The sequence below is a fragment of the Notolabrus celidotus genome, chromosome 22, assembly GCF_009762535.1.
Source record: "Notolabrus celidotus isolate fNotCel1 chromosome 22, fNotCel1.pri, whole genome shotgun sequence".
Lineage (NCBI taxonomy): Eukaryota > Metazoa > Chordata > Actinopteri > Labriformes > Labridae > Notolabrus > Notolabrus celidotus.
The window spans coordinates 28688805-28702734 of record NC_048293.1 but is presented as its reverse complement, the minus strand read 5'-3'; the positions used below and the strand labels follow the sequence as shown (position 1 = coordinate 28702734).

Here is a 13930-nt window from a genome sequence, read left to right as displayed (position 1 = left end):
GAACTGGATCTGCTCTAAAGTGGATCTGCTCTAAAGTGGATCTGCTCTAAACTGGATCTGTTCTAAAGTGGATCTGTTCTAGACTGGATCTGCTTTCAACTGGATCTGCTCTGAACTGGATCTGCTCTAAACTGGATCTGTTCTAAAGTGGATCTGTTCTAAAGTGGATCTGATCTGAACTGGATCTGTTCTAAACTGGGTCTGATCTGAACTGGATCTGTTCTAAGCTCTATCATGATCCATGGAGCTCTGTCCTCTGTGTTTGTGTTTATGATGAGGTGTAATGTTTGTGTAGACTTCTGCAGTAAACCACGTCCCCCCCTGTGGACAGGAAAGACTCTTATCTAAAACAATTAAAACAACATAAGAAGATTGATCTTACATGAGTCACAATCATAGACTGATTACAATAAACTGATTTAATATTAAAAAATACAATATCCTCTGAACAAGCTGAGGATCCAGTCCGCTCCAGGAGAGGATCCAGGATCTAATTCCGGTCCAGGAGAGGATCCAGTCAGGTCCAGGAGAGGATCCAGTCCAGTCCAGTCCAGTCCAGGAGAGGATCTAATCCGGTGCAGGAGAGGATCCAGGATTTAGTCTGGTCCAGGAGAGGATCCAGTCAGGCCCAGGAGAAGATCCAGGATCTAGTTCGGTCCAGGAGAGGATCCAGTCTGGTCTAGGAGAGGATCACGTCCGGTGCAGGAGAGGATCCAGGATCCAGTCCGGTCCAGGAGAAGATCCAGGATCTAGTCCGGTCCAGGAGAGGATCAAATCCGGTTCAGGAGAGGATCCAGTCCGGTCCAACAGAGGATCCAGTCCGGGAAATCTTCCCTCCCGCCCCTGAGGATGGCTAAGCTAAGCTAGTACAAAACTGATCCAGCTAACCGTTCCCGCTCCGGGTCTCAGCAGCCCGTTCATGTTCTCCTTCCTCCCCGCGGAGTCTTTAATCCTCCAGAACACGAACCGGGTTAAAGTCTTTATTCAGAGACCAAGACCCACGGAGAGGAAGATCTGATCCACCGACCCCCCAGTTTGAGCTAAGCTAGCTGTTAGCCTCACGGCCAAAATGGCGGACAGCGAGGAGGACGGCGGACCGTCCGGAACCAGGACAGCCGCGGGACCACCGGGGACCACGACCCAGACCTCCACCCCCCAGAGCACCCAGCACGGGGACACCTTAACCTTAGCCCCCGTCACACAGAGCCTTCAGCCCGGGGAGAGCTCACAGACAGACCCCGGAGCAGAGACCTGTCCCCCCGGGGAGACTGTGGTCCAGCTGGCGGACTTCCTCCAGAGCTGCCCGGAGGAGCAGAGCATCCTGCTGGGCCCCGAGTTCTCCACCCTGGGTACGGATCTCAGCAACACCACCATCATCTACGTGCAGCCGGACGGCAGCCTGGTGGAGGGATCCGGTCTGACGGCCGAGGAGCAGCAGGCTCTGCTGGACCAGCTCACCAAGCAGCAGATCGTCCAGGTCTCTGACACCGAGGCCGCCCAGCTGCTCCAGCAGAGCCAGCTGGTGAAGACCATCCCGGTCCAGAACACAGCCCTGGACCCGAGTCAGCTGCAGCAGGTCATCAACCAAGTCACCAAGTCACAGCAGCAGATCCACGTCCAGGTTCCCCTTCAGACCGTGAAGCAGCAAGTCCAGATCCCCCAGCAAGGTGTGAAACAGCAAGTTCAGGTCCAACAGATCCAGGTCCAGCAGGGTGTGAAGCAGCAGATCCAGGTCCCGCAGCAGAACTTAAAGACTACCAATCAGAACAATGCCTCCCAGCAGCTGAAGAGTGTCGCCCAGCAGGTCGCCAAGCAGACCAGCAGCTCGGTCCAGGTGGTCCAGAAGAAGGTGAGTCCGATGTGGAACCTTGCAGTGGACTCACTTGATCCACAAGCCCCCCAACCACCACTTAGCTCCATCCCCACTTTTCCTGATCCACTAATCCTCCCTGTCCCAGTATAACCAGTCCACTACGCCACAGAGTCCGCTAGAACTAAACACAGAGTCTAAGACAGAACCCGTCACGGGCAGGTCTACATCAGATCTGTAAACCAGTCTGAGTGCAGACCGTCTATGGGGTTCATTAAACCAGTGATTTAAACTAAATACCAAAACCTGTTTCAAATCTAGAACTTTTAAAACCCAAAGACCGGGTCAGGAGTGACCCTCTAAGTGAACTGAGTCATCCTGAGGTCCGTGTAGTCTAGACCGTCCAGTTATTTATTAAGTGTTTAGTTTGATCCCTCTGATTCTTGTCTTTCTGTCCTTTCAGCCCGAGCCTGTCAGGATCCAAGTCCAGGTCCCCCTCAAACAGGAAGTGAAGCCTGGCTCCGCCCCCCAGCAGAAGACCGTAGCGGTCAATCCTCCGCAGGTGAAGCTGTCGTCCAATGGCAGCGTGAGCAGCGCTCAGATCATCCACATCCAGCCCATGGTGGGTCAGCAGGGTCAGCAGTTCTTCCTGCAACAGAACCCGGGGGACCCCCCAATCCAGCTGCTGTTACAGAGCCCGGGCCCCGTGGTGGGACCTTTGCTTCCAGTGGTCCACAAGCTGACAGGCCAGGTGAAACCAGCAGGACCCAGTTCAAGCCCGGGTCAGAAACCTGCTGTGTCTCCAATAAGAGTTCAGACTCCCTCAGCTGTAAAGACCACACCCCCCTCCATTGTCAAGACCACGACCCCCTCAGCGGTCAAGACCACGTCCCCCTCAATTGTCAAGACCACACCCAGCTCCTCTGCTAAGACTGTTAGCATCCCGATAATTAAGACTCCTGCCAACGGCACAAGGACAGAGACCAGTAAGAGTCCAGTTAAAACCCCTACAGGCCCAGCTACCCCCGTACAGACCCCCACACCTGCTGCCAAACCGGCCTCAGTAGCCACACCCCCTGCAGCCCCGCCCCCTACAACTCAACCTCCAGCTGTGAGGGAAAGAGATCGAGAGAAGGAGAAGGAGAAGAAGTTAAAGAAGAAAGACAAGAAGGCGGTGAAGGTCCAGACCAGATCAGGACGAGTCTCCAGACCACCAAAGTACAAAGCCAAAGACTACAAGTTCATAAAGACGGAGGACCTGGCCGACAGCCACCAGTCCGACTCTGACGACTACTCCGACATGAGCGTGGAGGAGGAGGGGGACGGCGAGAAGAAGGGCGCCGCCCCCGGTGCCTCCCCCTCCCTCACCTACAGCCACAAGTCCCGGTCTCACCGCTGCCAGACCTGCGACAAAGCCTACATTGGGCCCGGAGGTCTGAACCGGCACTACAAACTGAACCCGACCCACGGAGAGCCAGAACTGCCTGACAACCCGCCAAGCAACCCACCACGCCCCCTCAGAGACGACAGCCAATCACAGGAGACCACGTCAGGAGGGGTCAAAGAGGAGGAGGGGAAGAAGAAGGACGACAAACCTGCTGTCACGGCAACAAACAGAGTAAGAGAGCTCTCAGCCAATCAGAGATCAGCTCTCCAGGAAGCATCAGTTATTGATTACTTAAGTTAACTAACCCGTATTAATCTGAGACCACGAGGTTAACTAACCCGTGTTAATCTGTGACCATGAGGTTAACTAACCCGTGTTAATCTGTGACCATGAGGTTAACTAACCCGTGTTAATCTGAGACCATGAGGTTAACTAACCCGTGTTAATCTGTGACCATGAGGTTAACTAACCCGTATTAATCTGAGACCATGAGGTTAACTAACCCGTGTTAATCTGTGACCATGAGGTTAACTAACCCGTGTTAATCTGTGACCATGAGGTTAACTAACCCGTGTTAATCTGAGACCATGAGGTTAACTAACCCGTGTTAATCTGAGACCACGAGGTTAACTAACCCGTGTTAATCTGTGACCATGAGGTTAACTAACCCGTGTTAATCTGTGACCATGAGGTTAACTAACCCGTGTTAATCTGAGACCATGAGGTTAACTAACCCGTGTTAATCTGTGACCATGAGGTTAACTAACCCGTGTTAATCTGAGACCATGAGGTTAACTAACCCGTGTTAATCTGAGACCATGAGGTTAACTAACCCGTGTTAATCTGTGACCATGAGGATAACTAACCCGTGTTAATCTGAGACCATGAGGTTAACTAACCCGTGTTAATCTGAGACCATGAGGTTAACTAACCCGTGTTAATCTGTGACCATGAGGTTAACTAACCCGTGTTAATCTGTGACCATGAGGTTAACTAACCCGTGTTAATCTGTGACCATGAGGTTAACTAACCCGTGTTAATCTGTGACCATGAGGATAACTAACCCGTGTTAATCTGAGACCATGAGGTTAACTAACCCGTGTTAATCTGAGACCATGAGGTTAACTAACCCGTGTTGATCTGTGACCATGAGGATAACTAACCCGTGTTAATCTGAGACCATGAGGTTAACTAACCCGTGTTAATCTGTGACCACGAGGTTAACTAACCCGTGTTAATCTGTGACCATGAGGTTAACTAACCCGTGTTAATCTGTGACCACGAGGTTAACTAACCCATGTTAATCTGAGACCATGAGGTTAACTAACCCGTGTTAATCTGAGACCATGAGGTTAACTCACCCGTGTTAATCTGTGACCACGAGGTTAACTAACCCGTGTTAATCTGTGACCATGAGGATAACTAACCTGTGTTAATCTGTGACCACGAGGTTAACTAACCCGTGTTAATCTGTGACCACGAGGTTAACTAACCCGTGTTAATCTGTGACCATGAGGTTAACTTACTCGTGTTAATCTGTGACCATGAGGTTAACTTACTCGTGTTAATCTGTGACCATGAGGTTAACTTACTCGTGTTAATCTGTGACCATGAGGTTAACTAACCCGTGTTAATCTGTGACCATGAGGTTAACTAACCCGTGTTAATGATGTTAATCTGTGACTGTGACCTTTGACCCTAACGAGTAACCAGTGCCTGTCTACAGGTGGAGGGGGGTCCAGCTGCAGCTGTAGGACTCAGGGGCCTTCATCACCGGGGCCCAGGCCGGCCCAGAGGACGAGGAAGAGGCAGGGGGCGAGGTCGAGGGCGGGGCTTGGGGCGATCTCTAGGACCGCCTCCTAAAGTGAGTCTCTGTTTTTATTGATCTCTCTGATTTTAACCAGTGAGCTCAAGCTCACCTGTTCACTCTACCTGGGCGACATGAACTCTTGATCTGATTGGTCGGTTCTCTCAGGTGACGGTCGGCCTGGTCAGTAGGCGGGGCCGGCGTGGGCGACCTCCAAAGATTGCTGTCGCCACGGTAACAGCAGAGCAGCAAGCGGAGAGGAGGCGTGACCGTCTGCAGGAGGTAGGAAGGGGGACAGGGACTTCTGATGAAGGCTGTTTCTGGTTGGTTGTTATTGTGTTTCCATGACTACTGTGATCTGATTGCAGCTGGTGGAGCAGTGTGAGGACGAGGAGCTGATGGACATCGTCCTGCCCCGTCTGACCAAAGTGCTGAGTCTGTGGGAGCTGCTGCTGGCCAAGGTACACACTGTGTGTGTGTGTGTGGGTGTGGGTGTGTGTGTGTGGGTGTGGCTGTGGTGAAGACAGACTCCCTCACGGTCTCTGGTGGTTTCAGGTGGAGCGTGGTGGACCAGCTCGGACCCGGTTTCCAGACATTTACCGTGAGTTCGAGTCCCTGCAGGCTCAGGTGAGACAGGCCGCCCAGGACTACATCGTCAGCCCACAGGGTGGAGCCATGCCGCTGGAGGTCAGGAACATTGAGGTGAGCAGAACTTGCTGGTCCCCCTAAGTGGTCTGAAGCGTTCTGTGTCATCAGGTGGTTTGTGTTCTGGTCCGCCCCACACTGAGCTGGTCTGTGTTTCAGGTGGCCCGGTCTCTGGGGATCCTGGATGAGGTGAACCGGATGAAGGTGGTTCCAGGAGCGTCTCCCAGCTCCAGTGTGTCCAATAAAAACGTCCGATACATGGAGGTAAAAACTAGAGCAGGGTCCAGGTTTGGTCTAGGTCTAGGTTTAATTTGGGTCCAGTTTGGATCTTGTTGTTTGCAGACTCACTGGTCTCTTGAATATCTTGTTCATACACCAGAACCAGAACTTTGTGACCGAGTAAGACCTGGTCCAGGTCCAGTCTGACTCAGTCTGAAACTCTATTTCCCAGAATTCAAAGATGCTGCCGCCGTCAAAGAGATTCAAGATGGAGAACAGCGTCCCAGTCCACCAGAACGGCCTTGAGACACCCAGACCAGGTACGACTACTACACACACTACACACACTACACACTGTACACACTACTACACACTACACACACACACTGTACAGACTGTACACACACTGCTGTCAGGATCTGAGTGATGTCATCGTTGATGTTTTTTAAACTGAACCCGTCTGTGTTTCTTTTCAAGGAGGGATCTCTGTGACCTCTATGACCTCTGTGACCTCTGTGACCCCTCTGACCCCTGTGTCCTCTGCGTCCCCTGTGACCTCTGCGTCCTCTGTGACTTCTGCGCCCTCTGTGACCCCTCTGACCCCTGTGACCCCTCTGACCCCCGTGACCCCTGTGACCTCGTCTCTGAAGTCCTGCTCGGTGTCTCCTGTGGTCGTTCCAGCTGAATCCAGCGCTGCTGACTCCACCTCCAGGTGAGCTGGCCCCGCCTCCTGTCGTCAGAGTGACAGGTAGGGCAGGTGATGTCATAGAGTTTATTGTTAAAGGTGTTGGGACGCAGTCTCTACTGGACCAAGTTTACAGGTCTTAACCGGTCTAATGGGGTCTCTCTTGTCCCCCAGCTCCTCTTCTGAGAAGACATCCTCCACACAAGCTCCGCCCCCTGCCACACCCATGGAGGTCACTCCAGGGGAGGACCAGGGTAAGGGGCTGCTGCAGACCAGCGCCCAGGTGGAACCCTTGCCCCAGAACCAGGACCAGGTTGAGAGCAGTAGTGACTTGAAAGACCGGGTAAAGGAGCAGGAGAAAGATCCAAGTCCTGAAACAACCACAGACTCAAAAACACCCGAGTCCAGCTCGATCCAGATACCTGAGTCCAGCTCGATCCAGATACCTGAGTCCAACTCGGTCCAGACACCTGAGTCTAGCTCGGTCCAGACACCTGAGTCTAGCTCAGTCCAGACTCCAGCTCCCTCTCAGATCCCCCACAAGGACTCATCTCAGTCTGAGCCCAAGGAGCTGCAGGAGGGTCAGGAGATCTACATCCAGACCGAGGGGATGACCGTCCAGCTGGCAGAGCCTGGACTAGACCGGATTGTGATTGTCAATGGGCCAGATGGGACCACCATGCACATCCAGACCCCAGAAGGAGTCCCCCTTGAGGCGGTCCAGGCCCTGCTTGGCATCGAGGCTTCAGACGGAGCCAAGGCACCGCAGTGAACCTGAACTGAATCCAGACCGATCTGGACTGAGCGAGACATGAACCACATCGCTGAGCAGAACTCCTAAAGGTGGAGTCAGCTTCCAGAGCAACACGTGGACCCACAAAGACCTGGACCTGCAGACTCCTGGACCTGTACACATGAACTGGTTTCAAACATCAAATTGAAGTCTTAAGACGCCAACAAGCCCCTCCCCATTTCTGGAGGGGGTGGGGCTTAACACACCTGTGTTGACCTGAGGTCCCACCTGGACGGACGGCTGGTTTCTAGAAGAGTCTGAAGGAGACCTGAGAGGACGCCGACGATCAAACTTCTGTTCACGTTTAAAATCTTTAATTTTCCTGAAGTCTGAGGAGCGAGTCCGACCAATCAGGAGCCAGCACCGAGCAGGTGACACACCTTTAAAGGGTCATTCTGGTGTTTCTGACATCGCTCTCTCTCCACGGCAACACGCTGCAGCTCTCCAGAGATGCTGCTCCGCCTCCTCCTGTGATCCAGACCGAGGAAGAGCAGCAGCTCCTGACCTGTGTGTGTGTGTGTGTGTGTGTGTGTGTGTGTGTGTGTGTGTGTGTGTGTGTGTGTGTGTGTGTGTGTGTGTGTGTGTGTGTGTGTGTGTGTGTGTGTGTGTGTGTGTGTGTGTGTGTGTGAGAATGTACTTTGATCTGAACAAAAACACCAGAACTGCCCTTTAACTGCGATCGGCTCACAGGGATCCAGATCTGTCTCTGCTGCATCCACCAATCAGAGGAGGGTATGGATCCCTCCTCTGATAGGTGGATGCAGCAGAGACAATGTGACATCATCAGTGTGTGACTTTAGTGTCCTCTGTAGGCCTCCGTACTCAGCAGTGTTCTCTACCGCTCAGCTTCTTCTTCTCTGATTGGTTCATTCAGTGCTCACCTGTGATGATGTCAGCGCTGGCTCCTCCTGCTGGTTTTTAAGGGATCTGGATCTGGATCTGGACTGGTTGTAAAATATGTAAAGTTGTTTTTCTTTCAGTGTTTCCATGTTTGGACTTGTTGTTGGTTGAAACTAGAGACGCATTAGTTGTTTATATGTAGATAAATCTGAAAAAGTTTAAAAAAAGTTGCACTATTTTATTACTTTTTATAAAACTCCACGGAGAGACGTTTCCCACGCTGAAGGTTCGTACAGGTTCTGACTGAGCGCGGCGTGGAGGAGGAGTCACATGTACCGCCATGTTGAAGGTTTGAGTGCTGAATGCATTAAACACATTTCATGTTCCTCCAATAAACTGATGTGACAAACTCACAGCTCGCCTCTCAGTGACTTCACGGGACGGGGACTTCATCGTCTTCATCATCATCATCATCATCATCATCAGAGGGGGAACAGCTGATCCACAGCGTCCCTCAGGAGGGTTTAAACCGAGGTTATAAAGACGCCTGCAGAATAAAACACCTTAAACAGCCTAACAGGTCTCTGTGCCCCCCCCCTCCCTCAGGTCTCTATGCCCCTCCCTCCCTCAGGTCTCTATGCCCCTCCCTCCCTCAGGTCTCTGTGCCCCTCCCTCCCTCAGGTCTCTGTGCCCCTCCCTCAGGTCTCTATGCCCCTCCCTCCCTCAGGTCTCTGTGCCCCTCCCTCCCTCAGGTCTCTGTGCCCCTCCCTCAGGTCTCTATGCCCCTCCCTCCCTCAGGTCTCTATGCCCCTCCCTCCCTCAGGTCTCTGTGCCCCTCCCTCAGGTCTCTGTGCCCCCCCCTCCCTCAGGTCTCTGTGCCCCTCCCTCAGGTCTCTATGCCCCTCCCTCCCTCAGGTCTCTGTGCCCCTCCCTCAGGTCTCTATGCCCCTCCCTCCCTCAGGTCTCTGTGCCCCTCCCTCCCTCAGGTCTCTGCGACCCCCTCCCTCAGGTCTCTCTGCCCCTCCCTCAGGTCTCTGTGCCCCTCCCTCCCTCAGGTCTCTGTGCCCCTCCCTCCTCCCTCAGGTCTCTGTGCCCCCCCCCCCCCTCCTCCCTCAGACCCAGAGAGGGTTAAAATCAGGTCTAGGTTTAGATCAGACTGACCCTCCTCTTCAGCCCGGTGTGAACTCGGTCTCAGAGTCTCTGGTGGATCCAGCAGCGGTCTTCCTGTTTCTCAGATGAAACTAATGAAGTCAGGTTTAATATTTGACGTAAAGACAGAAGACTCGATTCAAACAGTCTTTATTTAAATCAGATCCTAACAATCATGAACGCTCCGGCCTCAGAGACTCGGGTCAGGTTCAGTCCAGCTGGTCCTCTGAGTTCACCTGGACCGGGATGAAGGTTCTGTTTGTGCACCGGTTCGATAAACCAGATGTGCATCAGTCTCTGGGCAAGCGCCCGGTGCTGATCACATGACCCTTTAGGTCTGATGACATCAGAGTGGGCGGTGCCCCGTCTCCAGCAGCAGAGCCTCCAGGGTCAGTCTGGTCTGAGTGGGGATGAAAGGCTGGTGCAGCCAGCAGGACAGGTAGACCATGCAGAGGTCAGAGGTCGCAGTGTGAGCCACTTCCTGCAGGACCATCTGCTTCAACCTCAGCTCCTGACGGTAAGCTTCCAACAGGACCCGGGACGAGTCCTCTGAAACCACAAGACACAGGACCCCTGATGAACACCTGATGACATCATACAGGTGTGTTCTGACATCATAAAGGTGTGTTCTGACATCATAAAGGTGTGTGTGTTGACATCACTCAGGTGTGTGTGTGTTGACATCACTCAGTTGTGTTATGACATCACTCAGGTGTGTGTGTTGACATCACTCAGGTGTGTGTGTGTTGACATCACTCAGGTGTGTGTGTTGACATCACTCAGGTGTGTGTGTTGACATCACTCAGGTGTGTTTTCAGTGAACAGGTGAACTCACCGAAGTGTTTGGTGCTCCAGGTGTGAAACAGAGGAACCGTTCGTCCGTCTGGTCCGAACTGAAACGCCTCCAGCTCCTGGATTCCCTGCTGTGTTGTCATCAGGCGCTCCATCTTTGTCACCATGGTAACCTGTCATGTAAACAGACAGATGCTGGTCAGCCTGGAGGACGACCTTCAAAGTGTTTGATTATCTGCAGACTCACCATCTTCTCCACGACGTCCTGCAGTCTGCTGCATTCATACTGAAGCTCTGCAGCGCCCCCTGTCTGCCCGGAGGGCGCCGAGGAAGAGGACGAAGACTCGTCCGCCAGCAGCCTCTGATCACTCGTAGAGCTGAGACAGGAAATAAACAAACTGAGTTACACTAACTAAACTTACCCAAACTAAGTTAACTAGCTAGAAGTTAGTACACTCAGTTCATTAACTCACCTTAACTAATTTAACTAACCTCTCCTAACCACTCCTAACCACTCCTAACCTCTCCTAACTAACCTCTCCTTACCTGGTATAACTAACCTCTCCTAACCTCTCCTAACTAACCTCTCCTTACCTCTCCTAACCACTCCTAACCTCTCCTTACCTGATATAACTAACCTCTCCTTACCTCTCCTAACTAACCTCTCCTAATCTGATATAACTAACCTCTCCTGGTATAACTAACCTCTCCAGGTATAACTAACCTCTCCTAACCTCTCCTAACTAACCTCTCCTTACCTCTCCTAACCACTCCTAACCTCTCCTTACCTGATATAACTAACCTCTCCTGGTATAACTAACCTCTCCTTACCTGATATAACTAACCTCTCCTGGTATAACTAACCTCTCCTTACCTGATATAACTAACCTCTCCTGGTATAACTAACCTCTCCTTACCTGATATAACTAACCTCTCCTGGTCTAACTAACCTCTCCTGGTCTAACTAACCTCTCCTAGTCTAACTAACCTCTCCTGGTCTAACTAACCTCTCCTGGTATAACTAACCTCTCCTGGTCTAACTAACCTCTCCTGGTCTAACTAACCTCTCCTGGTCTAACTAACCTCTCCTAGTCTAACTAACCTCTCCTGGTCTAACTAACCTCTCCTGGTATAACTAACCTCTCCTGGTCTAACTAACCTCTCCTGGTCTAACTAACCTCTCCTGGTCTAACTAACCTCTCCTGGTCTAACTAACCTCTCCTGGTATAACTAACCTCTCCTGGTCTAACTAACCTCTCCTAACCTGGTCTAACTAACCTCTCCTGGTATAACTAACCTCTCCTGGTCTAACTAACCTCTCCTGGTCTAACTAACCTCTCCTGGTCTAACTAACCTCTCCTAGTCTAACTAACCTCTCCTGGTCTAACTAACCTCTCCTGGTCTAACTAACCTCTCCTGGTATAACTAACCTCTCCTTACCTGATATAACTAACCTCTCTTGGTATAACTAACCTCTCCTGATATAACTAACCTCTCCTGGTCTAACTAACCTCTCCTGATATAACTAACCTCTCCTGGTATAACTAACCTCTCCTGGTCTAACTAACCTCTCCTGGTATAACTAACCTCTCCTGGTCTAACTAACCTCTCCTGGTCTTACTAACCTCTCCTGGTCTAACTAACCTCTCCTGGTCTAACTAACCTCTCCTAACCTCTCCTAACTAACCTCTCCTTACCTGGTATAACTAACCTCTCCTGGTATAACTAACCTCTCCTTACCTGATATAACTAACCTCTCCTGGTCTAACTAACCTCTCCTGGTCTAACTAACCCCTCCTGGTCTAACTAACCTCTCCTAGTCTAACTAACCTCTCCTGGTATAACTAACCTCTCCTGGTATAACTAACCTCTCCTGGTCTAACTAACATCTCCTGGTCTAACTAACCTCTCCTGGTCTAACTAACCTCTCCTGGTCTAACTAACCTCTCCTAACCTCACCGGGTCAGTCTGATGTTGACGATGTTCGTCGCCGAGTTGAATCCTTCGTCGTTGAGTTTGTCCCACCTCATCATCAGGTTGTGCCAGTCTGCCGCATTGTCTTTGATCTTTCTCGCACTTCCTGTGACAGCGGAGGACTTCCTGTTTGATGAGGTCACTGTGATGTCACCTGACTGACCTGGGGGCAGAAACAGGTGTTTAAATGTTCTGCAAGGTTATTCTCCAACTGATGCTTGATTCTGATTGGCTGAAACGCCATAACAATAGAAATAGACACCAGGGACAAACACACATTCAACAAACACTGAGCAGGGTCTCTGAACATCTTCTGACTTCTTCTTCTCTCCTCTCTAACATGTAGAACATACATTAATATATATGTATCATGTTACCATGGCAACAAACACAGACAGCCAGCTGACCAATCAGGAGTTAGAGCATCCTTCATCACGTGACCATACAATCAGGAGCAGACTCATGATAGAGTTCACTTTTCATCAGTAAGATTCAGATCCATAGATCAATAACTCACCGTCCATCATCAGCTGATCAGCGCTGCCTCCTCGTTTACTGCAGACATCACACTTCCGGGTTTCTTCTTCTTCTTCTTCTGTGGTGGTGGTTGTCCTCGGCTGCAGCGAGTCAGCGCCCCCTGCTGATCGGGAGGAGTCTCTTCCTGTCCTTCTTCTTCTTCTTCTTCTCTGACTGAGCTGCAGAGAGCTGTGTCTCTGCCTCACAGTGTGTCCCTGAACATCTCATCAGATCTGAAGATTATTACTGTTGTTTTTAAACAGCTGATTTTAACACTCTGACGTCATCAGTGTGATTGATAGGTGAGATCATGTCTGCGTGGAGTGAAAACACGTCCACAGAGCCTCGTGAAGGAGGAGGGATGACATGAGGAAGGAGATTTAACTCTCACTGAGATTTCCCGACAGTGACGTCAGCCTACTGAGAGGCTCTGGCTGTGTGAAGAGGTCTCACTCTGTTTCAGTTTCATAAGATGTTTTTATTTCGAGTGCAGAAGAAGAAAATATAATAATCTTCAGTTATTATCTGAAAGTGTTTTACTCTTTGAGCCTTCAGGGCCTCCGTATCAGGCAGAGGAACAGGTCTGAGGGGAGCTTTGGGTTTTTTTTTTGTCCCACCAGGTGATTTAAATCAGGGGTGCTGGGAGAAGAGCATCAGGTTTGTGACCCTGCAGCATGTCAGAGTTCACTTGGTGGCGGATTGAAATGAAGTTATATGGATGAAATATTAACACTGATGTCTCTGTTTGACCTCCTAAAGTAAACAAGACAACCAAACAAAGACTGATTATTTAATGAAGTTATTTTAAAAACCTGTCACCTCTGCTGAGGGGGAAACAACACTTACACAGGACAAGCTCTGACCTCTTCACAGGACAGAACAATAAAGTAACTGAATAATGACCTGCTGAAAAAAACTAATACTAAAGCTAATAAACAAATAAATAAATAAATAAATAAATAAATAATTAATATATTGGGGATACTCCTCCCATCTCTCGTTTATCCCCTATATGGGGCAATGCATGTTTCAAGGCAGGGAGAGCAGATGGAGGTTTTAAAATCTGGGCAGATAAAGGTGTACAGAAGGTAGAAGACCTTTATAAGGATGGCCACCTTCTTACATTTGATCAATTATGTCAAACATATGACATTCCAAAGAAGCATTTCTTTAAATATTTACAAGTAAAACATTTTATAATGTCAAAACATAAACATATTGTATCTCAACCGCTATTATCTTGTTTGGAAAATCTTACACTCCAGAATCTAGAGGGGAGAGGTCAAATGTCTTTATTTTATACAGCTCTTGTA

General features: G+C 50.4%; 2 protein-coding genes across 4 annotated transcripts; one reads left to right on the top strand and one right to left on the bottom strand.

The window, feature by feature from the left end:
• Positions 1-460: 460 nt before the first annotated feature.
• znf839 (zinc finger protein 839) lies at positions 461-8599 on the top strand. 2 transcript variants are annotated; one of them, XM_034674323.1, is made up of 10 exons: positions 461-1849; positions 2274-3428; positions 4924-5061; positions 5173-5286; positions 5373-5465; positions 5560-5706; positions 5809-5913; positions 6101-6188; positions 6346-6580; positions 6728-8599. In XM_034674323.1, the coding sequence occupies exons 1-10, from the start codon at positions 1070-1072 to the stop codon at positions 7323-7325; spliced, it is 3453 nt and encodes a 1150-aa protein (XP_034530214.1). In that variant the 5' UTR covers positions 461-1069; the 3' UTR covers positions 7326-8599. The 2 variants fall into 2 exon arrangements, with proteins under 2 accessions (XP_034530214.1, XP_034530215.1); XM_034674324.1 differs by having other exon boundaries at positions 518-1849; positions 6346-6616.
• Positions 8600-9468: 869 nt separating this feature from the next.
• cinp (cyclin-dependent kinase 2 interacting protein) lies at positions 9469-13560 on the bottom strand. 2 transcript variants are annotated; one of them, XM_034675223.1, is made up of 6 exons: positions 12548-12601; positions 12379-12436; positions 12087-12264; positions 10375-10504; positions 10171-10300; positions 9469-9884 (listed from the first exon to the last, which is right to left on the bottom strand). In XM_034675223.1, exons 1-6 carry the CDS (start codon positions 12563-12565, stop codon positions 9682-9684), a joined length of 717 nt encoding a protein of 238 aa, XP_034531114.1. In that variant the 5' UTR covers positions 12566-12601; the 3' UTR covers positions 9469-9681. The 2 variants fall into 2 exon arrangements, with proteins under 2 accessions (XP_034531114.1, XP_034531115.1); XM_034675224.1 differs by lacking the exons at positions 12379-12436; positions 12548-12601 and adding an exon at positions 12619-13560.
• Between the last annotated feature and the right edge of the window lie 370 nt (positions 13561-13930).